This window comes from Podarcis erhardii (assembly GCF_964252035.2).
Source record: "Podarcis erhardii genome assembly, chromosome: 1".
NCBI lineage: Eukaryota > Metazoa > Chordata > Lepidosauria > Squamata > Lacertidae > Podarcis > Podarcis erhardii.
The window spans coordinates 82,496,956-82,523,123 of NC_138497.1; the positions used below are offsets into that span (position 1 = coordinate 82,496,956).

The following is a 26,168-nucleotide window of genomic DNA, read 5'->3' on the forward strand; positions in this document are numbered from 1 at the left end:
ACTTGCAAACGTGAGCCAGCACAAAATCTAAAATAATGTTTCAATAATTGCTTTAGTAAGCCTTCTTGTGGCCTTTTAAGTCCATCTCAGCATTCCTTTTGGAATGCAAAGAGTAGAATTATCTTTGCAATGCCAAAACCCCAAAAGTGAAAAGCTGGTTTCTGTGTGGAAGAAGCCTGGCATAGATGTGGGTCAAAGGCGACAGGTTGTTCCTAGTGTGGCATCTTTAACTTAGCAGGGGCTTTGATCTGGACCACAGTAGCAATTGCACCCAGCTGGGCTGGATTCCGCTGCAGCTCGTGTCAGCTCAGTGTGCTGGATTTGCTCTTCAGCTGTCGTTATGAATTTTTAAAATTAAAATCAATGCCAAACTCCCTATAGAAACATTCCGTGCTTGACAAGACTCCCATAGAATCCCAGAGAGAAGTTCCACAGGGCCTCGTCTTACTTTTCCTGGTAATATGAAATCTAATCCTAAATGATTTATGACCAGTGGGCCTGTAGCTTATCGGCATATTTGAGGAGTGACAGGAGGACGGAAGGTGGCAGTTAGAAGAGCCTCCCACAGAGACAAGTTTCAACAGCGCAAAGGAGGAGGGAGCTCCTGTCAACTCAAAATGCATGGAGGAGGGTTTTTTTGGCAGGTGTCTCCTGCAAGGATGGGGAAAGCGATACTTGCTGAATTTCCTTCCATACAGGGAAAAATTGGTGGTAGGATAGCATCAGCTCTAGGTTGGGCAAGACACCCCTTCTGCACTGAGTCCAGCACCTCATCACAGTTCTCACCAGCTGCTGCCCCTCTTCCTCTTCTGCCTCCTCCTGCTACCACCTGCTTGTTAGCCGCAGAAAGCCAAGGAGCACCCAGGCAGGTGAATAAGCAAGTAGGTTGCAAAGCTGGAGAGGAGGAGGTCCTCTGGCCACAGAGGTGTGGCCCACTGGCGACGACTGACTGCGCCAATCCCTCAATGCCGGTCCTCCTCCTGAGTGCCTGACCTGAATCTGGCTAGCAGGGAGTGTTGCCCATGACCAGCCAAGCAAGGAAAGCGCAAGCGAGCTATCAAGTCCAAAACACAGAAACCTTCGTTATTTTCAATTATCATTTATTTTTATTAACAATGTAAGAATTAAAAATCTTCCATAAATAAAAGGACTTGCCTGGCAGCCTCCCAATACTACAGGTATAAAATATGAGTGATTGTACAAAACTGTTAAAAGACACCAGGCACACAGCTGGGGTGAAAAAGGACCGGCCGGTGCTTGCTGGAGTTCTGCCCTTGCCCGGCTTGTTTTTCCTTTTTTTGGAGGTGGGGTGTGGGAGTTGCGGGGAGGGGAAGAGCCCCAGGCTCAAGACCACAGGAAGGAAGGGACACTCGCTGTTCAAACCACCACAATGGACACAAACTGGCAATGAGGGTCAAAGCAATAAGGGAGGTCCGGGGGAAGGAAGGCACCCCCACTGGCCCCCAGGATTCCCTTCCAGAACACATCGCAGTTGGCTTGCTCTGAGCAGCTGATTCCCAGCCTGCAAAGTCCTCAGCCCCCTCCCTCTAGTTAGAAACCTCCTGGGGTGGGAGTAGGGGAGAAGCAAAGAGGGCAACCCAGGTTCTGTCCCTGCGAGGGAGAGGTAGCTCCACTGAGGTCATAGCAGGAAGGGGAGGACTCCAACCCAGCGCATCCCTCTCCGGCATGAAAAGAGAGCGGGCTTAGTGGTGCAGCCAAGGAAGGAGATCTCTAACATAGAGAGAGCAGCCAAGTATCCCTGGCTGAGTAACCCAAGGCTGGTTTCCTGTTGTGTAGAGCCCTCTTCAGAAAGGGAGGAAAGAGGAGAAGGCCCAGCTGGATGACCCTAGGAGAGCACCCGGGGGGAGCTTGCAGGTGCCAATCCCTTATTGGTTTGCCCCTATGGGTACAGGTGGGGCACGGAAGAGCCCGAGGTCAGGAGCTGCCCCGGATCCTCTCCATGTAGCTGCGCAGCTCGTCTGGGTCGTGCAGCCCCATGTCCTCGCACACCCAGCGGATGTCGTCTTCGCTGGCCACCAGGATGGACTGAACGGCAGGAGCGGAAGGCGGGGGGCTGGGAGCGGAGCCAGGGGGGGACGCGAAGGTCACAAACTCCACGCGCTTCCGCCGGCCACCCACCTCCCTGCCCTCCTTCTTTCTAGACAAGGTGGTGGTGAGGGCTGGGCTCCCAGGGGCAGGCAGGCCCAGAGTGCTGGCAGAAATGCCCGTCTCTGGGCCCGGCGGTGGCAGTGGCGGCGGACCTGAGCTCTCCTGAGCCACAGCCTCCAGCTTCCCTTCTGGCCCCGCACAGCAGCAGCACCCGTCGCTGGTGCCGGAAGGGCCCAGGGGTTGGTCCTGGCAGTGCTGGTGGCGCAGATCCAGCTGCCGGCTAAGCTCCTCTTGGTCGGTGCCCAGCCAGACCCAGTTGTGGGGCTGCGGGGCAGAAGAAGCCGGCCCCGAACCAGCGTCGGGGGGCTCTTTGCGCTGGTAGCGGAGGACAAAGACCACGCAGTTGATGAGGAAGATGAAGATGGCGAGGCAGAAAACCCCCAGCAGAACATACATGCCTATCTCCAGATCCGTCACCTTGGCAGGGGCCTTCACTATCTCGTCCTCCTCCTCCTCCTCCTCCACCTCCACCTCCTCGGGGTTGTTATAGGAGCTGCCGCCAGGCTCCTCAAATTTGGTCATGGGTGGCCCCACTCCCACTGGGCTGCGCCTCCGTGACCCCCTTCCGCTTTCAGTGACGGTTGCGACCGTCACTGCTTCGCCTGACATGGCGCCTTCTGCTCGCTGGAAAGGCGGCTCGCCGTGGAGACCAGGGTCCTGCTTCTGTGGGCTGCCTGTGGTTGGGAGGTGTTGGCCAAAGTTCACTTCCAGCCACATGGTGCCCTGGGAGAGGGGGGCCCTATGCTTGCCCTTGCGGCAGGAGTCTGGGGGGTGCAGGCTCAGCTGCAGGAGGGATCCTTGGCCCGGCCCCTCTGCCACGGCCACGGGGCGAGCCTGCTCCTCATCCAGCCGCACGGAGACCACGCGAGGGTCCAGCGAAGAAAGCGAGAGCACCGCATCCCGCCAGCCATAGAGCTCTACAGGGGCCAAGGTGTGGTCAGTGAATACCAGCCAGATGGTCAGCACTGCTTCCTGCAAGGAAAGGGAATGTGGGATCAGGAGGTGGAGGAGACCACACAGATTATACACACCCCTGAGTTTAACATGAGGTAGGCTTGCCATATCTGGAGCAGTGCATGCTGGGACTGACCCCCTGTAACCTGGGTAATTGCCCCCTCAGGGCTGGAGGTCAAGAGTCCTTAAGAGGCTGGCTTTTATATGAATTTCATGCTTGTCTGATTTGTGCCTCTTTTTTTTTTTTTTGGTGTTGCTTTGGTGTTGATTCTGATGTTTTTTATGTCATTTGTACTGAAGCTTTTTTATTTATTGAATTGCATTTTGCAAATCTGCCTGGAGGATTTTGGTTGGTTCCCCTTTTTCAAGTCCTCATTTGTGGAGACAAGGAAACTCACAGCACAACTGTGCCAAGCCACATGTCTGTACAGGTAGATTTTGCCAGACTGGAGGAGGAGACACAAGGCTACGTGTTTCAGTGGCAGCCATGAAATCCAGCTCCTACCTGGGTGGACCAAAGCAGGATGGGGGCTTCATCTTCAAAGTGCACCCTCCATCACTTCCTTGGACCAAATGGCTGATGAGCCTTAAACTTGCCACACCACCAACTGCCCAATAGGGCCCTTCCTCTGCTACCTACTGCAGCATCTTCTCACCTGCTTCAGGGAGCGCAGAGCAGAGAGTCCCTGACATGTTGCAGTGAAGACATTCAGGTGTCCTGGCTCCACGGAGAGTGTCAGCGAGAGGCCTGAGACTAGCTGGGCCTGCAGCTCTGAGATGGAGACCTTCTCCTCCGTCACCACCAGGGTCTGCTCCCCCAGGATAGAATCAGAAACAGGAGAACGCACCTGAACCAGGGGATAGAGATGACATGATGACCCTCAAGAGGAGACTTTTCACAGAACCAGTACCTTTATTCTTTGATATTCTTCTGAATTGCTTCAGTTTGTAAATAAATAACTAGTACCAAGCGTCCTCTGGTGTGTAAGGGAAGCTGGTTTCCCACTAGTGATTGACAAATATATGTAAAAGGAAAATGCTTGTGGGCTATTAATATTTGCAGGACTGCCATATTCCCCTTTCTTTGTAGCTTCCCTGCATTCACCATTGGGGCGTTCACACATTACATTCGACAAGTGTAGAGTATGTGAACTCAAAACAGTTGAGCTGCACACTTGCATAATTATTCACATGTAATGTTCAGTGAACGTACCATTTGTGTGCCTGTGTACCCAACAGTTGAGCTGTACAAATAAACAAGTGTACACAGGTAACGTTTAACACAAACGCTTGTACATGTGTCAATACAGCTTGTGCTTGTACCCATCATCCTACCCTGGGATCTTTTCCACTTTGTTCCCCTCTTCAGTGTCCTGTCTTCTGACTCCCTCCTCTCACAGCAAACCATATCACCTATCCTAACTGTGTTCAGATCACACCCACCTGTTCCTAGGCGTTCACTCTTCCCATTGCTCCACCTTTCCCCCAAACACCTCTGCTATCCCGTAACATCCAAAGCACATGCCCAGACTTCTAGGCAACCCGCTTCATCTCAGCAGCCAACAAACAGCACCCCCGCCTCTCTTTCTCCACCGGCCAGCTCCTTACCTCCACAGATGTCATTCCTGGTTCCTGGCCAACCACTACATTTCCACCTTCCAGTGTTGCCACTCGGGGGTCCTGGATTCTAGCGTGCTTTTGCACCAGATGAGAGACATCCAGCAGCCAATCAGAGCTTGGCATATAGGTCAGGTGACGGCCACCATCTAGTGGGTGAGCCACAAAATGGGCAAGGAAACGGACTCCGGCACGCTGGTACTGGAGACGGCAGCCACGAGCTCTTCTCTCGGCTTCCTCTCCACCGTCTTCAGGCTCTGTTGGGCTGCTGCTCGGAAGAGGAGGGATAACTTGTACTGAGCATTTATAATGGCACATTTCAAGTAATGCACTCGAGGTGCATTATCTCAGTAATCCCGACAAAAGCTTTATAAAAGAGGCTGGAATTATCCCCAAGTAAACCCTTACATGAAATTAACATCTACTCCACCTTCCTACAAGAGTACTGAGTGTTCCAAGTGTGCACAATGTAATTCCTACCATTTTTAGATTTTATTTTAGCAGTCTGTCTCAACACAAGACCTCTAAGTAGTTTCCAATGAAAAATCCCAAAATATTCATTTGGGAAAAAACTGACAAAAGCAAAGATTAAAACCAAGTAAACATAACAAGTTAAAATTAAATCTGAACTTTTAAAAGGTACGTAGTAGAATTACATGCTAAAATTATATGCCTGGGTAGGGTTTCTGAAATAAATAAAGGTTTTCAGCAGGTGCTGAAATGCTACAGCAAAGGCACCTGCCCACATCAATGGGCGGGGAGTTCCAAAGACTAAGATGACATTTCCATTATAACTTGAGTCAGGTGGCCATCCTGCTGTGTAGCTTAGGTACTTTGCACCTTGGCAAAAAACATTTGTCTCCTTGCACACTCTCATGCTTCTCTTCCCTTCTCCTCCCTTACCCTTTCCCCTCTGTGTGTTATTTTAGATTGTGAGCTCTTAGGGAGAATGATGCGCAAAGCACCTAGTAGTTTGTAGGCACTATATTATACCATAATTAACATCATCATCTCTTGCTTGCTGTGCACTGGGTATTAATCAAGGCACCACCAGCAGCCATGCTTTGTTTGTCCGTTGATCATTAAAGATGTTCAAGGAACTTCCAGACAATACAATATGTCTGGAGCACTGTCACCATTAATCTCTCTGCCAAAATGCAAATGGAAATAATCAATTTCCCAAGTTATTTTTCAGCGATTTAGGTATCTCCCCAGCAGCCACCTGACAGGATAACAGGAACCATTTATTAAAGAACCGTAGAGGCCAGTGCCAGAAAAGGTACCAACGCAGGGAAAAGCCACTATGAAGACAGGAATCAAAGGGGAGGGGAGCAGAGCAGTGCTCTGTCTTGCTTTAGAGGAGCCATGTATTCCCAGCATCAACCAACAGGCTGATGTCGACAAAGACTATGGTGCATTTTGAAACCATGCTCCTAGACCATCCATGAGCAGAAACTCAGAAATATAAGCTAGGTGCCAAATGGCACCTTAAATCTAGGTTACGGTTGCCACAAAGGAATTTCTATTTGCCAGGGGGTTGGATTAGATGACTCTCAGGGTCCCCTCTAACACTACATGATCCTACTCTCTCAACTACACTGCTTGACTGTAGCTTGCTCTTACAACAATTCACTTGTCTCGGTATGCAAGAAGGAGAAAAACACACAGTGGAAATGGAAAGGGTATTAACTACAGACTAAGACAGAGGTTTTTAAGCTGTGATCTGTGAGTCCATTTCGGGGGGGGGGTCTGTGGAAAGGCTGAAGCACAGTCAAATATATCTGTACTCAGCCCTGCACTTACTTTCCTTGATGTGATGATGGAGGACTAAGATGCCCAACAAGGGGGTCATGATTTGCACAGAAGCACAAGACTTTGCTACACACAAGTCAAGGCAGGATGGAGATGGCAGTCATCAACCTGGTGCCCAGAAATCTCCAGGTAGTTACAACTTGATCCGCGCCAGTAGCAAAACATGGCTGGGGAATTTTGAACACTGTCCATGAATACATCATTCTGTTTTGCATTCTTTGTTCTCTTTGGCCCACATGACAACAGCTGTCTATAAAGAACCACTGGGCTTGCATGGAGGAATGAGAAGTCGCCCACCCTACAAGTATCAAAGCTCTGGCCGTTGACTAAATCAGGGATGGGGATCCTTTGACACCCACCTGCCAAGGTGTTGCTGGATTGCAACTTCCACCACCCCTCACCACAGGGCATGGTGGCTGGGGCTGATGTGAGTTGGGAGTCCAACAACAGCTGGAAGGCCACAGGTTCCCCATCCCCGCTCTAAACACTCCCTTGAGATTATCCCTCATATCTTCCCTCTCCTCTTGCTTAAGCACAGAGAGCACACAGACCTCACTCTGTGGCATAAACACTGGGCTCAGTCAACCCAACTTGGTTCCATAGCACTTACCCATCTGGGGCCGGACCAGGTACCCTCCAGCCTCGCACCTGCTCTAGAGAGGTGTCTGTCAGCTCAATGCGCAGGGGCAGCAGTGGGGCCCAGACAGTAAAGAGCAGTGAAGCGTGCAGCCGCCGGTACCAGAAATCCACCCGTACACCACGTGCCCCTCGGCTCTCTTTCCCCCCTACGTAGACAGCGTCACACACGTCGGATACCTGAGGGAAAATTGAGGAACACATCAAGAAGGTCCACAAATGCAGAGACAAGCGCCCAGGTGTATGCTGGAAGACCCCATAAGGGTGCAGAGCAGGTGAGAAGAAAGATGTTCAGGTCCCATTTCTGATTATGGACCTGGCCATAGGCCTGTTATATGCTTCCTCTTCCCTCCCCCTGATGTGCAGTTCATTCAGCGACTGTAGCCAGGAATTCTTATGGGGTCCCACCTTCTTGTACTGAAGAAGGCAGATCTGGCAGGGGCCCAAGATTTGTGGTAGGGGAAAAAGGAGAGTGGGGGGTTTGAGGGGGGCAGGGAGAGGTACATTTGACTTTCCTGTGGCCGAACATTTTTCACAGTCACTTTAGCCCAACCCATGAAAAGACAGAGGAAGAGGACAGAGTAAGCTCAAGACCCGTCATGGAGGCAACTAGAAGGCTGTGGCCTACATTAAAGAATGGGACAAATCCATGGTTTGCCAAGTCTGAAGCTGGGAGGCAGGAGAAAGGATACTGTGTAAGAAAAGATGAAACAAAGAGGAGGCTTGCAAGGAGCATAGGAAGACAGGTGCATAACAGCACTGCATGTTTAAGGTGGACAGATAAAAACACCAGATTTACACAAAATGGGTGTCTGGTCATTTTGGGAGCTACAGAGACTTGTCCCAGAGATATGGACAAAGAATGAAGTCTGGAGTTAAGACCCCTAGGAAGCGGATTTTAATCCTGTGGCCACAGAGAGGGAAACAGACCCTTTGTGAGGCATATTAGCTTCTCACCTGCAGGACCTGCTTGTTGGAAGACTCACAGCCCATCTGGTCCGTGACCTCGGATACTGCTCCCCCAGTCTCTACCACAACCAGCTTCACAGGCACTGAGTGGGGGATTCCTGTGAGGAGGGCAGTGTTCACAATCTCCTGCTCCTGAAGAAGGCCAAGGGAAAAAAAAGTGAGGAACCAATGTTAGATGCCCCTCAGGGGTACCTTATGAGGAGGGAAAGCACAGCCCTTCTAGGCCTCACCTTCACCAGTGGAACCAAGGCCCTCACATCTCGCTCTGACACTTGGATCTCCCACACCATCTTGTCCTTCTCAGCCTCGGGGTCCTGGCCAGGATACTCCACTTGCCAGGTGACAGGACGGTTAGAAGCTAGGCCCCCTGTGCCATTCTCCACGACAAAATCCAGATACAGGAACTCTGGGGAATCTGCTGCCCTAGATGGAGATAAGGATAGGCAACAACACACTAATTGTAAAGCAGAAGTAAACACAGAGCCCAGGAGAAGCTGAGTAGATCATAGAACTTCACTGTGCCTGTCCAACTTAGATCAGTGACAGAGGCCTTTCGAGATTGTCCTGCTACTATCAGAAGCACAGTTGGAAGAAGCAGGGGTGATGGGCACTCTCTTCTGTGGAGCCCAGGAGGTGGAGCACTTTGCCCTGGGCCCCCTCAGTCTTGGTTTTCTGTCATGACCTGAAAGGTCTTTATTCCAGCAGGCATTTGGCTTAACCTCTGGAACAATGCTGAGATTTATACTGTCTCTTAATGCTTATGTGACTTGTTCTCAATTTTTGTTCATTACAGAGTGGAAAGGTCGGACAGGAAGAAAAACACCCAATAATTTTTTCAAATAAATTCCTGAATTTCTATTTAACTGGCTGACCAAGCTTACAGGGGGACAAACAGTTAAGTTTCACACATCACCAGACCCAGTCTTTTATTCAGGCTACAGCGGAGAATAAGGAGGAGACACTATAATCAAATATTGCTTAGAGACAGTCTCGACCAATGAAAGTTGCTCCAGTCACCTAGTTGACATTCCTTTATAGAGGATAAGGAGAGGGTTTGGTGTGTTTTTCTGTCTCAAAGTTCTCTTATCTCCTTACTTTCTTCACAGAGAGAGGTGAAGGGTGAGCCTCTCAAAACAAGACTGACTATCTACATTACTGTAGCTGAACAGTATAGCTCTCCCTCAAGAGTCCCTTGTATAGTCTTTGTGTTCAGCAGACGAAACAATTCCACTGAAAGAGATATAGTAAGGGCTGTGAGTATATTGCAATTCCACAAGAACTTCAAAAAACAAACACCACAGAAGTGATACTGGGTACAGATTCCTATTTCCTGAAAATCTCAGCTTTCATTTGAAATAAACAAAAAAGTTTCTAGCCCTCATGATGCCAAGAGAAGTCCCATGAGCACCTACCTCCAGTCCAAGCCACTAGTAAGGGAACGCCGACAAGTGACCAGAGCGGTGTGGTGTTTGGCACCCTTGAACTTGTCCAGCTTTGCAGTCCAAGCCTCTGGCCTGGTAGGGCGAGCTGCCAAAACCTGTAACCCTTTCTTCACCTTGATCCTGAAAGGAAAAGCAGCAAAGTAAGGTGTGTAGACAGGAAAAAGCCAGCAAAACAGTTTCACAGCAGCTCTGGCGATAAGCTAAGGAATAACGAGGGCCAGGCCCCGGAGGAATGAGCACCCCGAGGCTTGAACTGCCTATAATTAAGGGAAGACGGCACCAGCAAGCTAGTGTAACATAGTGGCTAACAGAATGAGCTGTGGATCAGGAAGTCCCCAGTTTGATTCTTGCTTCTGTCATGAAGTGACCTTAGATAAACCGTATTGAGGGATAAGAATACTGACGGTCAAGTTTTTAGCAAGGATCACAACTAAATAACACATGCAAAGCGCCTGAACCCTTGAAAGTGCTCTCTGGTTGTTAAGAATTAACATAACCACCGTTGACTAGAAAGCTCCTCCTAAGAATTCAGATTCCTTTATCATTCACTGGAATGAGAACGTTATGGCTGGAATCCCAAGGCCTGGCTCCCCTGACTCACCGGAGGATCAGTAGGTCGGCCGTGAAGTTCTGCTGCAGGATGAGAGTGGCCGTGAAGAGCTGCCCCGGGCGAAGGGCCATGTCGGGGACGCGGACCATCACGTTGTCATCCAGCCGCACTTCCTGGCGCCGCGGCAGGCTCATTACCCTGATATCGACCGGGCCCACGTAGTGCAGTCGCTCCTTGCCCCCCTCAGCGCCCGGACGCGGCCTTTCCCGGGGTCGGACATGGGGGCACTCTCTCAGCGTCCTCCCGGGCAGCGTGGGCTCCAGGGTGTAGTACAGCTCAGCCCGCAGAGGAGTGATGGTGGAATCCTCTCCCTTCCTTTGGCTGCTGGCGGGTGCAGGAGAGAACCAGCGAGGGGGGAGCTCGAGTTCCACCACACACACACCCAGCGGTGCCTGGTCAGGAGAAGCAGAGAGAGACAAACCATGTGCTCCTTTTAAGTCCCTCCTCATGGTATGTGAACCCGTGCAGCAGCCTTATACCGAGTCAGGCCATTGGTCTGTCTAGTCCAGTATGGCCTGCTCTGATTGAGTCTCAAGGATCTCAGGAAAGGTCTCTCTCAGACTAGCTCTCTGGGGTGCTTATAATTGGAGATGCCAGAAACGGGCCTTCTGGACATGCAGCAACAGCTCTACCACTGAGCTATAGTCCCCTACTTTGGGAGTCCAAGAAAGCTACTCTCACCTCACCTTACCCTACAACCAGGGTCAGCCCAATACACTTTGATGACTGAAGCAGACCAAGAAATGTCACCCAACAGCTGCTCCTTCTCCCCGCCCCTCCTCCCAACCCGCCTTAAGTGGCAACTGCCACTCTTTTCCTCTCAACCAGCCTTGGTAGGGCAGCTATCCCACCTCACTTTGAAAGACACATTGAGTGACTGACCAAGAGGGCCTTTTGCTGCTGTGGTGCAAGGGCTGTGGTGCAATCTTTTTCTGGGCCTATCTCATGCCATAATACCTCACTCTGTGAAAGGGGATTGGGGGCAGGGTAGCTGCAGGAATATAGCTCTGTCCACTTTGGTCCAGTGACCAGAAATTAGCTTTTGTTTTGTTCTTGTGCCACTTAGTTGGGTAGTGGTCAGTGATGGTCGCTCTATGGCCTTGGCTGACACACACAGGGCCCAAATTTGCCAAAGGGTGGGTAGGGGACAGCGGGGTGGGACTGTGGGGGGCCAGCCATGGGGGACTGGGCAGTGGGAAGCACCATCTGCTGCCCTGCGCATTCTGCCACCTGAGTCAAGAGGCTCACCTTGGTTCATGGAAGGGCCCATCCTGCTTGTCACCATATTCCATTTCTACTAGTTCTGGCTCATCATCTCTCTCTCTCCTTCTGTCCCTGTCTTTTCTGTCTCACGTAGCCCACAAATCTTCTGGTGGGGATTTGAAGCCAGAGTAGTCAGTAAAGCAGGACCAGCATGCAGCAGGAAGCCCACGTCAAGGCAGAACTTCACAGACTCACTCTGACATTACCAGGCCACCAGCTCAAAAAAAGGCAGATCTGACAGTTACCACATGCTTGGCCTCAGGGTGCAGAGGGAGCTCTCTGCTGAGCTTGGCCACCACTCAACCAGTTGCCATCGGTAACTGACAGGGGGCTCGGGGAATAAAGCTAATGGGCTACTACAGGGAAGGCCAAGTTGAACTGCTGACATTTTGCAGCCCTTTACAAGTTGGATGTTAAACCTCCCAGGCTTCGGTAAGAGCAACGGAATGGCTTGAAGAATCACTGACTTGCTCACAAATGCCTCTCCCATGTTAACAGATTGAACTATCCCCCCCAATGCATGGAAGAACAGAATATGCACCCTCCCTTCTCCATATGAGCTCCCTGAGGGCAGCTTCACACATTACAGAAAGTCCTGGTAAGTAGAGCTGTGAGTCGCATTTGATTTCTGCACTTCCAGGAAACCTGCAAAAGTAGAATCCCTGCATTTCTCAATGTGTGAAGCTGCAGTGAAGCGTCCTCAGTACAGAAGCCAACACCTGCCCAGGGTAATTCCAATGCTTTATCATTTCGGTTTTCTTCCCAGCAAAGTACTAAACATTTTCACATGTGTTCTGAATGAACAGCGGAGAGCTTGTTAAATGTTGCTTTCTTTTGATGAGTGGTATGAGTGTGTAATTAAAAACAACAACCAGTTATTTTAAAAGCAGAAATGTTCCCCACACAGAGATATTTAGAAAAGAGCCTATTCATCTTTTTTGGGGGGGGGGACAAAGAGGTTTTTCCCAATTTTGGAAACAGTTTCATATTATCCAACATGCAACAGAAATAACAATGCTATAGGAAAAAAGGCACCCGTTGTATAAATTTAACGTTCTGTGTAAGAGGGGATTTTTCTCACCTCTGGAGACCTATAATGACAAGCTTCCTCTACTGAAATTCACTCTCCTTTGCAATCATTACAGGTGCATGAGCCCTAATGTCATAGAATCACAGAATTGTAGAGTTGGGAGGGACTACATGGGGCTTGAACCCACAACAATGAGATTAAGAGTCTCATGCTATCCATCTCTGCTCTAGAATCACAGGGCTGGAAGGAGCCTCATGAGTCCTGCCCCCTGGAACACCAGGGATTTGTAGACTTTAACCACAGCAGATGGATGTTTGTCCATTCTCTTCTTAAAAATTTAAAAAAAAAATAATAATCCAAGGAAGGGGATTCATATGACATCCCTGGCCAGCTTCGACATTCCACTTTCTAGTTTGTTGATAGATGCTTACAAGAGAATCCTTACAGTGAATCATACCAGAAGTTATTCTGTGGGCCTTAGTCAGCCTGGTGCCCTCCAGATGTTTGGGACTACAACTCCCATCAGCCCCTGTGAGGAGAGAGTGCTGGTAAGAATTGCAGTCCCAAACATGGAGAGAGAATCAGGCTGGTGAAGACTATCCTATGACATTTCAGGGTCATGTACCAAATCTCTCCCAAGCAAGGCAGTTGGCAGGGACGACGATGACTACCCAAAAGAGTGGCATCTCATTGACCAACCTGGAGGTGGCAGGCACGGTGAACCATTTGGGCCTGGTGGAAGACATGTAAGGTGACACATGGCAAGGCCTGCTGTCTTGACATCCAGTCCTGCCCTTGGAGGTGGAAGAGCACCCTGGTGTATGGCTCGTAAGGGGACACTGTGCCCTCAATGGACACAGCCCGGATGTCCCAGGCAGTGGAGACGTCTGTGGATTGGGAGTCATCAGCTGGTATTGCCTGGGGAAAAGAGGAAGTCTTGAGCTCTGCTGAAGCGCCTCACAGCAGGAATCAAGAAAGCAAAGGGAGTCCCCTTGCACAGCTGCATGTGAGTATTTACCTGCTGAGCTGTGAAAGGGGGGTAGCCAGCTTGGATGGTGGGCTTCCCTGACAGTCGACGGTGGAGGAAGAGGAAGGTCTCTGAGCGGGAGCTGAGGGAGGCATTTCCTGGCATGTAGCGGTCCGTACGCTGAAGACGGAAGTACTCTGGGCCATTTAGCACTTTTAGTTCGGCTGGAAGGTACACTGCATCAGGAGACTCAGATTCACAGTCCGCTGCAAAGAGGAGAACCACGTCCATCAACATCAGCCTTTCAACCTCTCCCCATACCCCAGTCCAGATATACACGTGCTCTTCCACAAAACCCTGACTAGCGATAGGAAAGGCTGAAATAAAGGCAGTGAATACTTGCCAGAGTTCAGATGTTCCACCTTCTGTGTGTTCCAATGGGTGCAGGCAGCATGGGGACATACAGACTAGTCGTAATCCCCAGAGACAAGTGCAACAGTCATGGCGCCTGGTGTCTGCATGTCTGGCCAGTGTGCGAAGGGGCTCCATGTGCAGACCGAGCTCCTTGATGCAATGCAGGACTCTGGCGCCCAATCAGAATGCTCCCCTCACATGGGGGAGTCCTAGACATGTTCACCAGTCAGTAAATCCCCTTCACACGCTGGCTGAATGCATGGACAGATGTGTGGCTGCTGCATGCACCAGCAACACCAGCCCTCACATGCTATTTCAATGCATGGGTGGGGCATTTGAAACTTTTAATCTTGTCTGAACCAGGAATCAAAGTCAAACCTCATGTGTTCCAGCCTCAGGCCTAGGATTCAAGAGCCAGAACCACTCTGACTTCCTCTGGCCCTCCTTATCCTACTAAACTGAAATCAAGATGTGGAAAAAGGAAAAGCAGTGACAATTCTCCACATAAATTTCACGCACATGCTGTTGCAGTACTCATACACATTCTGGAAAGCAAAAACACCACTTCCAATTTCTCTCTCGGGAAGATATTTCAGGAAGTTTCTCATCTCTCTCCAATTGATGTTCTAATAACTGTGGAGCCCTGATACCCACTCCTATTACAGTCAGATTATAGGTTTGGCCCCAAGCACAGCGTCTCTGATTCATGGCTGATCTTGCATTGTCTTATTTTTTATGATGATGATTTCTTTCCCTCCTTAGAAACCCAATGTTCAGCTGTCTGTGCAGCTGCCAAATGAGCACAGAGCAATGTGTGTAAAAAACCAAACCAAACCAAGAAAACCCAAACAGTTATTTGCATATCCCTGTATATTTAGGATTCAGAGTTTAGCATTTAGCTATCCCATCTGTTTAGTATAAGTGTGGTAGATATGCTACTAAAGGGGATAAAGGGCACAGTTGTCCATATACAAAACTAGAGAAAAATAACAAGGGGAGCCACCCAAACCTTGCATTCATTTCTAGCTAAATAGTTACAGGAATTGGAGTCTATCAGAATAACTCAATTTAACTACAGTATATTGAGCCTGATCAATAACAGGTGGTCTGTCTGTAGAAGCTTAAAGAATGGGCTGCATGTGGTACACCACAAAAATGGGCTGCGTGAAAAGGCACACCACAAAAATTGCCAAGCAGTTCTTGCTTTTGAATTGGGGTTATGGGCACGACCTCGGTTAAAGATTCTGAGTAGTGGTCATCATTAATTTGGTTGGGGGTGAACCTAAATCCACTACCAGTACGTTTCTGAGCACAATTCTAGTTGTTGGTGCTGACCTTTAAAGCCCTAAACAGCCTCAGTCCAGTATATCTGAAGGAGCGTCTCCACCCCCATCGTTCTGCCCGGACACTGAGGTCCAGTGCCGAGGGCCTTCTGGCAGTTCCCTCACTGAGAGAAGCCAAGTTACAGGGAACCAGACAGAGGACCTTCTCGGTAGTGCCAACCGCCCTGTGGAACGCCCTCCCACCAGATGTCAAAGAGAACAACAACTACCAGACTTTTAGAAGACATCTGAAGGCAGCCCTGTTTAGGGAAGCTTTTAATGTTTGATGCATTACTGTGTTTTAATATTTTGTTGGAAGCCGCCCAGAGTGGCTGGGGAAGCCCAGCCAGATGGGCGGGGTATAAATAATAAATGGGTGTGATTCGGAAGCAAAATTAGTAATAGGGACCTGCAACAAACATGTCAGTGTACAGTGCTCCTGTTCAGAGTTCCAACCAAACAATCATGCACTCTACCAGGATACTCCATTCCATTTCCTCTCTCCTGACCCCATTTTCAGCCTTTTCACTCTCAATAGTCAGTCCACATTCCATGCCCACTGAATACACTCAGTCCTCTATGGGCTGTTTTGAGATTCCCCTCCCCCTGCAAATATGATTTGTACTGAAAATCTTGGGGTCTGCCCAAGCCTGCTGATATCTCCCTCATATACAGATTGTACTATTTTGGCTACATAACAATCCATACTCACTCACTATTATTATACAGGCTACATCACCTTTTAGCTTCAAATCAGTTATTTGAAAAACGGGACTTATAATTGGTAATCTAATAAACTCTAACACAAGGACAATGCTACCAATTTTTTTTTACTGCTCAATAAGCATAACATTTCAAAGTTCTAAAAGATTAAATATGCAGGATTTTTTATGGTCTGGAAAAGGAGATTAAATTATGCCACATTCATGGAGAATTTTCTACCTCTCTTTGAAAATCCTACAAAGGTAGCACAGAAATGCATGCAACCAGAAAATGCATGAATGGCAGTGTGAGATGCATGACATTTGGCAGTTAGATATGAGCCAACCTAGTTCTGTTTATGGGATCAGACAGATTCCTAGCCCAAGGCAGTGCTACTCCACCTCCTGCCAAGGTCCATCTCAGGAAGTCTTCATGCTTGAATGGCAGCTAAGACACAGAAATCCTACCGTGTGTGTGTGTGGTTTTAAAAAAACAAAAACAAACCATATTTCTGAATGAATCCGAGAGCCTTTCATTCCAATTTACCGCTGCAAACTCAAGCTGAGCTGATTTGGGCATCTCACTGATTTGGAAAAAATCAAGCTCTATGATTTTGTAAACTGCACTTCATGGTACATTATGCCTAAGAGGCCTGAGGTGGTAGAGCAGAGTATATGAGATGATTCGAAAAGTAAAGATTAGGTCATTATTCAGGATTACGGACGCCTTAACTGTCTGTATTTTCAATACTCACAGAGATTTTGTACCATGCTTTGGAGAGACCTAAGAAACAGATCCTAATTTTACTTCCCCCTGGCTTCTTACTACTGGTTCTCATCAATCCATTAGCTTCCCACACACCCTGTGGATTCGATTTCAAGCTCATTCAGGGGCAGAATTACATGTTACGTGTCGACCCATGATTCTTTTTAGTGGCATTTCCTTCCTCTTCTGTACACTGCAGCCGACAAAGCTGAGATTTGAAGGAGAGCATTGGCACAGAGGGTGAGAGAGGCTTCATAAACCCTTTCCCTTGCGCTGCTTCCCTGCCAAAAATACCCTACACATTAAAAAAAAAACCTTACAAAGTAAAAAAAATGTGTATACACCTCTCCTTTCTTCAGCTGAGGTAAGAGAATTTGGGGAGGTAAATTTTCAGAAGAAAAGTAGCACAATTTATTTATTTATTTATTTATTTATTTATTTATTTATGTTTTCAATCTTACGCATTTCAATAATTTTACAATTATTTTAACATTTCAAAACTTGACTTCCTTCCCCCTCTTTCTGCAGTTCCTTAATTATTATTTTTTTAATATTTTCTGTACATTCCAAATTCGCTTAATTTACTCATTTATACATCTACTTTAAATAAGTGTGTATGGAGTTCCTGGGCTGCCTGAACAACAGGACTCCCCTCTCGCAGGAATAGATATTTACTAAAATGGAATCGTGCCAGGGCTCTTTCAACTAAAGACTTTCTCTCCCAATGCAGCAGTACATCAGTTTGCAGACTATTGCCCCCAGTCTTACCTGGAGCGTGGTAGACATAAGCGTACTGCAAAACGAGAGCATCGAGTTTACATCTTTTTAATTTCTTCAGTGTGTTAGTAATCCTAGGGCAGCACTCACCTGGGAGATCTCCTGCACAAGCGCCGCTGAGATGAATGGAAGCTGTGCAGGAGCCCTGCCGCACTCTTGTGTAGCTAGCTCCTGTTGTTCTCAATGGAGCCTGAACAAGAGATCTCCCGTGGTGGATTGTGCCATGAGCAAATTTAAAATCCTTAGTTGTCTTAATGTCAGGCTGTTATCTGGAACCGTAGCTGCCTTTTGGGGAAGAGAAAATGCTCTCGTTATGAAGGATTTTAAACCAAGGCATTTAAAAGAATCCAGAAGACAAATACAAAATAAATGGAATTGTAGAAGGAAAATGACATCCTTTTTAAAGACACATCCAATTATTAGGAGTACCTAGAGCTAGCAATTCTGCTTTTGTGTTCATGAAAAGCCTGGGGAGATTTTGTGTGTGTGTGTGTTAAAAAGTCTAAGGTGTTTGCATTTCTGCTTGTTTCCCATTAGATATGCAAACCTCATCTTTCTCTGAATTCTCTGGACACCCAGAGAGCGGTACAAACACATCATCAGATGAGAAAATGGAATGAAAAAGCTCAAGTAGCTGAGAGAGAAAGGGATTTCAAGTCAGATCATTTAACTCTTTGGACCCACATCATAGTTGTCCATCGCCAAAGAACTGAGCGACAGTCAGCAAAAAAAATATTTTTTTTAACAAGCCTCATCTTTTAATCTTCTCTCCCTGGAATTAATAAACCATGATCAGGTCAAACATCAGTTGGGTGGGGTGGGTGAATATATCAACTACACCAGTGTCAGAAAGAACCCCCCCCTTTTTTTTTTCTTTATGAAGAGTAGTACTCAGAAGGTGGCCAAAGACCAGCATTAATTAAGCAGGGGAAAGCAGGGATTAGGGAGAGCAGATACACATCTTTTTAAGGGATGTTCTTTATTTCCACACAAAAGCTCTGTCAAACACAATGGATGCCCCTTATTTCAAAAGCTCCAGAGAATGGACACCACAATTTTGCTCTGCCCTTTATTTTTAATTTTTGCGATTTGATAGAAGAACGGAACAAAGCCTTGGCATTCTTATAATCAAGTTTGTGCACTCTTACATCACATCTGTTAGGTGGGTTTCAATAAAAAGAGGGGGGGGAAACAATATGCTGGTCAAAATTGGTTAACGAGGGGTCATTTTAAGGCAGGTGTGGAACCCACCAGAATAAACCAGTAAAGAGCTCCTTTGGCACCCATTGTACCTAATGAAACTTCTGATCTGTCCGCTAATATGCTTTGTTCAGTTTTGTTAACATTTCTATCTACACCCCAGTTCCACCTGGGCTTTGAGGTTTTCCAAAGCAGCCATTTTAATGCTGTAGGATGTGCGAGGGAGGGATTGTTGTTCTGTTTTGGTGAATGCTGTTTTTCTTCCCCTCGCAATTATTTTGTGTATGGGGGGAAATATTCAAATAGATTTTGGGGTTTAGCTTTAATTTGGGATTTCTCCAGCTCCCAAACAATGTTAAAAATGATAATGATGCTGCTCTTAATTAACTGAAACCTAATTAGAGGCTCCGCTGAATTATCTATCTGGGGGAAAAGGCATCATGATCCTAGCATTAAAGGAGCCTGAGGGGGAGGGGGCACGTGTGGTGTGTAGTAGCAGGCTGCCCCATTGGGAGGACAGTTGTAGCGGTCCATCGGAGGGGGGGGAGGCAGTCATGGAAATGGCATTCAGCACATCACTCGGGATGAATCTTTTGAAGGCTGCTGCCTTGAGGTTTCGCTGTTTTTCAGCTGCCCTTCAAAAACAAGAATGACATCTCTAGCTGTAAAGACAGCCTTCCAGCTGAAACCTTAGCAAGATACAGAGGTGCCCACTTGTGTCCGAGGGGTTAGGTCAAGCACTGTTGCTGCTACAGCCACTGGGGCAGCGGATGGTTGCCAAGGCTATTAGTATCCCTTTAAAACTGGGCCAATGAAGGGTTGTTATTTTTTTTAGCAGGCAGCAAGTCCACCATCCCCTCCCCTCCAATTGTGAAGTGCCAATCATCCAAACGCCATATTCTAGTATGAAGGGGGGGGTGCGCTCTCAAAATGACGCTGTTCATTTCCCCAACACTAGAATATTCCTGTCCCACCATTCCTCCAGTGTATCTATTCTTTCCACAGATAGAAAGAATCATAGAATTGTAGAGTTGGAAGGGACCACAAGGGTCATCTAGTCCAACCCCTTGCAAGGCAGGAATATTTTGCCCATCAATCCTGAGATTAAGGGTCTCATGCTATCCCAGTATGATAGATATAGATAGATAGGGTCTCATGAGCTATCCCAGTATGATATAGATAGATAGATAGATAGATAGATAGATAGATAGAGATAGATGATGATAGATAGAGAGATAGAGGATAGATAGAGAGATAGAGAGATAGAGAGATAGAGAGATAGAGAGATAGAGAGATAGAGAGATAGATAGATAGATAGATAGATAGATAGATAGATAGATAGATATAGATAGATAGATGATAGATAGATAGATAGATAGATAGATAGATGATAGATAGATATAGATAGGGTCTTTATGTATGCATTTTTAATAGATTCTGGTCACAGTTCTGTAAAATGGGTTCACAGATAATGCCCTGTCCAAATGATGCACAGTAGGTGAGCTCCTTCTGGCTGGGTGGAGGTTTGAACCCAGGTTTCCCTGATTCAAATCCAACCCATTAACACTGTTCTGGCTCGGTCCCCCAATGCCAGAAGCTAATGTACAGCCAATTCTTCGGAGGGCACCACATGCAAAGAAACTGCACACAAAGGGCGTATAAGAACAGGGCAGTTTGGGGGGACTAAATGCATCTTCCCAGTGTCCCTGATCTTGCAAGTGCCATAGAGTCCAACCCTGCTCCCCTACCCATCTGCACTGCAGACAAGAGCAGAGAGATCAGAACTATCGATTTCACTCATCTTTCTCTGATATTATCTGCACATTTCCTTTTGTGCTTGTGGTTATCACATGTTTTGTAGGGTTGGGTAGCGTATAATATCAATATGAGTTGTCACATCCCTGTTTTTTTACAAGGATTCCACTCAATTCTTCTGGGTTAAAGTGAAAGCACCAAAGCAGGAGGATGTGGTCCTGGTACAGCTGTTTTCGTGGACATGTTTTGTATGGAAATTGGGAAATTTGTGGATGGGAATTGTGGTCGATCTTAGAAAATGCTTTAAGAATAAGTATTGATGTATAAGTTTGGATGAGAGCTAAGATGAGACAAAGTAAAATTGGTTTTTAAAGTGAATTAAATTAGGTGAGGACTTGCTGAGTTAACAACTTGAATTGGAATACAGAGAGGGGAGGGGCGAGGAGCTCTGAGAAATAAGATAAAAGAAAAGTAAGCAATTGAAATTCTATGTGTTTTTAATTGTTTTTAAGTTTTGTATTTTTGTATTTTTTGTATTTTTTGTTTTTCTTTTTGTTTTTGTATTTTGTATTAATTTGGAAATGCTAATAAATATTCATTAAAAAAATATCAATATGAGTTGTCACATCCCTGTTTTTTTTACAAGGATTCCACTCAGTTCTTCTGGGTTAAAGTGAAACCACCAAAGCAGGAGGATGTGGTCCTGACACAGCTGTGTTCGTGGACATGTTAACACCGCACCTTTTTTTCCCTCCCGCGTGCATCTAGAAATAAGGGTACAGCACAAAGCCAAACACCTTTTGTTCATGACAAGCTCAAAGGAGATTCTGAATGAACATCAGGAAGAACTTTCTGACAGTAAGAGCTGTTGGAATGGACTTCTTTGGAAGGTGGTAGACTCTCCTTCCTTGGAGGTTTTTAAGCAGAGGTTGGATGGCCACCTGCCATGGATGCTTTAGCTGAGATTCCGGCATTGCAGGGGGTTGGACTAGATGACCCTCAGGGTCCCTTCCAACTCTCCCATTATGAGCTCAGTGTGTCACACGGGTGCTGCCCTGGAGGACAAGGACCAAGCCATAGGCATGGGTTGGCTTGCATGCATTGAATGAAGAACGAGCCTTCCCACTCCCCCGTGCTATACACATTCATGCTCTGCTAGAGTTGGCCAAGTGATGTTGGGTGAGAATCGTAGAATGACAGAACTGGAAGGGACCTCAGAGGTCATGATAGTCCAACCCCTGCTCAAGGCAGCACCAACAATGCAGGGTGCAATGACATCATCCCGGACAGATTGCTATCGTCTGCTTAAATGTGAAAGAGATCCACACCCTTCCAATGCAGCCTGTCCCACTTTTGAACATCTTGTACATTTCTCCTAATGTTTAACCCAAATCTTCTTCCCTACCATTTCTGTCCGTTGGTTTTAGAGCTGCCCTCTGCAGCAGCAGCAGAAAAAAAAGTCTGCTCCACCTTCCACATAGCAGATATTCAGAGTGCACTATCCTGTATGTCTTTGATCTTGATGTTTTCCTGGGCTCCTTTGGGAGAAAGGGCAGGATATCAATTTAATACATAAATGAACCTTCTCTTCTTCGGGCTAAATAAGAGAGTCAGCATCAGTCAGATTCTAGGCATCAGTGGAGCAACCAAACCAAAGATACTGGCTGTGATTCAGGGAAAGCAGTAAGATTTCAAAAAGACTAAAAAGCCAAATCCCTAGATGGGAGCTGGCAAGTGATTCCCCACCCAAATCCCCTTGCTCTGCATATGCCATCCCAGCTCACGGAATTAGGAACGCCCCAACCAAAATATTACAGTCTGCCATCCAGCACTACAAAAAAATGGAAATGCAGGCACAAAAAGGGCACACACAAAAAGAAATCTTCAGAGAAGATCAGATTCCCTTAAGCAAGCAAATAAAAGACAAGAAGGGACTAAGAAAGTAATAGAGAAAGTCAGAGACTGCAAAAAAATAAATAAATCTGGAGATAAGGGTGAATTACAAAAGAAAGTTTATTTCAGGCTTTCTTGGTCATTTGCCACAAAAGAATGTGTGTGTGTGTACGCAATTTAAAGGAAAACTTACACTCCCCTCTTTTTCCATAAAGATAGTTTTTTTAAAAAAATCACATTTTATGAAAACCAGAAAATTTAAATCTACCCCTGAGAGCATGTACAACTTTTTACAATTGTTGAGCAAGGATACCCTTCACTCAGACTTCGAACAGCACATTTTTATTGTGCGACAGCCATGTAGAAGTTAGAAAAATTTCTTTTTGACCAAAGAAAACCATATATCCAACAAACGGACAGTGCAATCCTGTCCTCCTCATCTTATGTTTGCCAGACAAGGACAGTATCTTGACTATATTGCACTGATCTTGTTGTTTGTTGAGTCGTTTAGTCATGCCCGACTCTTCGTGACCTAGCGGTCATTAATAGTGGGGATGTAGAAGTGCTCTGCCCAACAGTAAGGGTCTTGTGGCACCTTAAAGACTAACTAATTTTATTATAAAAAAATTCCTTCCAGTAGCACCTTAAAGACCAACTGAGTTAGTTCTAGGTATGAGCTTTCGTGTGCATGCACACTTCTTCAGATACCTTGGTATCTGAAGAAGTGTGCATGCACACGAAAGCTCATACCTAGAACTAACTCAGTTGGTCTTTAAGGTGCTACTGGAAGGAATTTTTTTATTTTGTTTTGACCATGGCAGACCAACACGGCTACCTATCTGTAATTTTATTATGGCATACGTCATTTTAAAAACGGCTATGACTTTAAGGTGCCACAAGACTCTTTTGGTTGTCTTTGCTGTGACCTACTAACAATACAGCTGCCCCTCTGGAAACTGCCTAACAATGAAGCTAACACACAGACGGAGCTGTGCATCCCTGGCCATAATGAAACCTCCATAAACTTGAGCAGTTCTGCTCTCCCCACTCAGTCCTCTGTATGCGGAGCATTAATGATGTTGAGCCCTGCGGGGATCCCCTTATCGCACCTCCCACAGGCCCTGGGTCGGGTCACAGACTTTCCCCTGAGGAAGCAGCAGATGGCTGAGAGATACCGTGACATCACACCCTGCCCCTCTAGGTTACAGAAGGAGAAAGGAAACAAGTGGTCTCTTTAAATTTTAGCTTCTTCCTCCCTCAGGGTGAGACCTCTTGTCACCTCTGCTCCCCCTCTCTGCTAATCACTATTTCTTCCATCAATTTCCCCCTCGTCAGCTTGACAACATGATCCAGATATATAACCTGTCCTCTTCATTCTTGGATTGATTGAGTTTCCCCCCTTTCCTTCCATACAAACCTCAGTGTCTGTCTATCTATCTATCTATCTATCTATCTATCTAACCATCTCCCTGTGTTTCTCTCCCTCTGTTTTTGACCATCAGAACTCTCTTCCTTTGATATGCCATCTTGTACACCAGTTTTTCTCCAGGGACGCTCCCATTTAAAGCACCCACCAGTTCTGCGATCACTTCAAAAGCAGCGGCTGTGAACAATAAATGTATCCACCACCGCTTTGAGATATTTCAGGCAATAACCATTTCCTGGCAGCTTCACAGGCTCCCCTTGAATGAACAGGACCAAGGGGAGGATTTATTCATCACTTTTTATATGGTTCCGACGATGACTGATGCTCAGAAACATCCTTTGCTCCAAGGGGACTAAATGAGCTTGCTGTCAAGAATTCAACACAGGAACAATCTGATCAAAACAATGTTGGGCGCCTCTTCTTTGGCCAAAACCATCAAAGATACGTTGTGGAGGATATCATGCATGCTGCCAAAAGCCATCTGCATTAAGGGATCGACTTAGGTCGTATTCCTTCGTCAATGGCTGTGCATATGGCTCTGGAGGCAGTTTTTAAATCAGCCAGGCACACAGTTGTACAGTTAACATTAGTGAAGGGGCAGAAGCACTGCTTGGCACCCTCTGCTTAATAGGAATTTATACTAGAGCTGGGAGAATTGGTGCTATAATCTCAACAATTGTGCTTAAAAGAGGAAATGATGGAGGAAATGCTCGCTCTTCAGAACAGCTGAAAAGTGCTGCTACTCGCTACATGGTATGTGGTCATCTATAAGCCTTGATACGAGATTCTAAACCAGCGCAAGACTAGTGGCACATTCTGACTACAACAAATTGCCTGTGGAGAAATGACTGTAGAACATCAAAGTCAGAGAACAGTAACAGTCTCAGAGCAGGCGCAAATAAATCAGCATAAGGACCCATATTGGGAGAAAAGCTTCTTCAGAAGGCTGAAGTGAGGACTGGGGAACAGGGTGGAGCATTTGAGAGGAGAGGTTCAGCCAGAACAGGTAGAATTCTGCTCTCTCTTTCTCCACACAATATACAATTTCATCAGCTTCAGCTTCCCAAGGGAAGAAGTATCAGCTCTAAGGCTTGAATCATTTGCAAGTAGCCTACCCATCTTGCAGGCTTGGAGGGTGGGGGGAGATACACTGTGCGGAATAATCATGCCTTGCTGAAAAAAAGGGGTGGGGGTTACCAAAAGCTAATTGAATTACAGCAACAACTGAAGAGTCATTTGCATTTCCAGATAAGTCCTAGGGAAATCTGTTTCTTCCCTCACCCCCCCCCCTTCAGCAGCAGGTAGAGGAAAGACGCATAAAAGATGCGATAGCAACGGCAAAGCACATGGGGGGGGGTCCTATAGGGTGCAGAGTGGGGGCCCAGAGCTGGCTCGGTTCCGAAGCTACCTTGGGGAAAACGTCTGTTTTGAAAGCCGGCGTGTAAATCGGTAAACAAATAAACGAAAACGCGGGGTGGAGGGGGTCGAAATGCTCCACTTCAACCTGATTGTCAGTACGGGGAGATCGAGTGGGGTGGGGGCATTGCTGGCCCGGGAAACAACTGGAGGGGCACCTCCTTGGAGATCAGGGAGCAGCGCTCAAGGGTCCGGAGAGGGGGAGCAGGGGGAGAAGAGCCCATTGGCTCCCCACGCACACAAACCCCGCAGACGCGCAGAGGTGTTCAGCTGTTTCCATGGAGATCCGAAGTGAAGGCAGTATAGTTTTTCAAAAGCCGCTTTTTAAAGAGGGTCCCTACCAACCAGGGAGAAGGGACGGCATCGGTTTCTGACGGGGGAGGGCGGTCCATCGCTTTAGGAACATGCGAGACCCCCACATCCAAGTTGCGATCGCACCCCCATTTCCCAGCCAGGGGCAAAAAAACGCAGCTGGATCGGCGAGGGGGCTCCAGCCCCAGCCAGGACTCACCTCCGGGGGCGCGCAGGTGGAGCAGCGCGACGGCCAGCAGGAGCCAGCGGGCAGCAGCACGAGGGGACTCCATTCTCCAGGAGCCGATCCGTTCCCAACTCCGGCTCAGATCCCCACTCCCGGCGCTGTGGAGCGCATGTTCTCTCTCTCACACACACACACACAGTCACACGCACACGCACGGCAGCCCGGCTCCGCTGCGGCGCCCAACTCCAGGTGCTAGCGGGCAATCAGCGCCGCCAGCCGTGCGCGCTCGCCGGTGCGCTGCGCAAGCCGCGCATCCCTGCCCGGGCCGCCGCCGCCGGGCTGCTCAGCCTCAGACAATAGAGGCAGGCAGGCAGGCAGGCAGGGGGAGGGGAGCGGAGCACATGGGATCAGCGCCTTCCCGCTGCGCCGCTGGGTCCTAAAGCGCCTCTGAGAGCCCCCTCGATGACGGGCGACCCAGTGCCCCACTAGCCGCGCCGCCCCGGGCCGGCGGGAGAGGCGCGAAGCCAGCTCGGAACAAGGCGGGGAAAAGG

At 47.6% G+C, this 26,168-nt stretch overlaps 1 protein-coding gene across 1 annotated transcript; it reads right to left on the reverse strand.

Annotated features, from left to right (window-relative positions):
- Positions 1–1,085: 1,085 nt before the first annotated feature.
- On the reverse strand, positions 1,086–26,120 carry TMEM132A (transmembrane protein 132A). The gene is made up of 11 exons (XM_081837196.1): positions 25,651–26,120; positions 13,521–13,735; positions 13,202–13,420; positions 10,201–10,601; positions 9,570–9,719; positions 8,388–8,580; positions 8,146–8,289; positions 7,163–7,368; positions 4,732–5,008; positions 3,780–3,971; positions 1,086–3,141 (listed from the first exon to the last, which is right to left on the reverse strand). The coding sequence occupies exons 1-11, from the start codon at positions 25,721–25,723 to the stop codon at positions 1,936–1,938; spliced, it is 3,276 nt and encodes a 1,091-aa protein (XP_081693322.1). The 5' UTR covers positions 25,724–26,120; the 3' UTR covers positions 1,086–1,935.
- Positions 26,121–26,168: the final 48 nt, after the last annotated feature.

Excerpts from the sequence above, each read along its gene's own strand:
- TMEM132A (XM_081837196.1), bottom strand. The coding sequence starts at position 25,723 with ATGGAGTCCCCTCGTGCTGCTGCCCGCTGGCTCCTGCTGGCCGTCGCG. Across the intron at positions 10,602-13,201 it reads ACCGTGCCTGCCACCTCCAG|GCACCGCTGGGTGTGTGTGT; the intron begins GTTGGTCAATGA and ends TCTCCTGACCAG. Across the intron at positions 8,290-8,387 it reads CCTTGGTTCCACTGGTGAAG|GAGCAGGAGATTGTGAACAC; the intron begins GTGAGGCCTAGA and ends GGCCTTCTTCAG.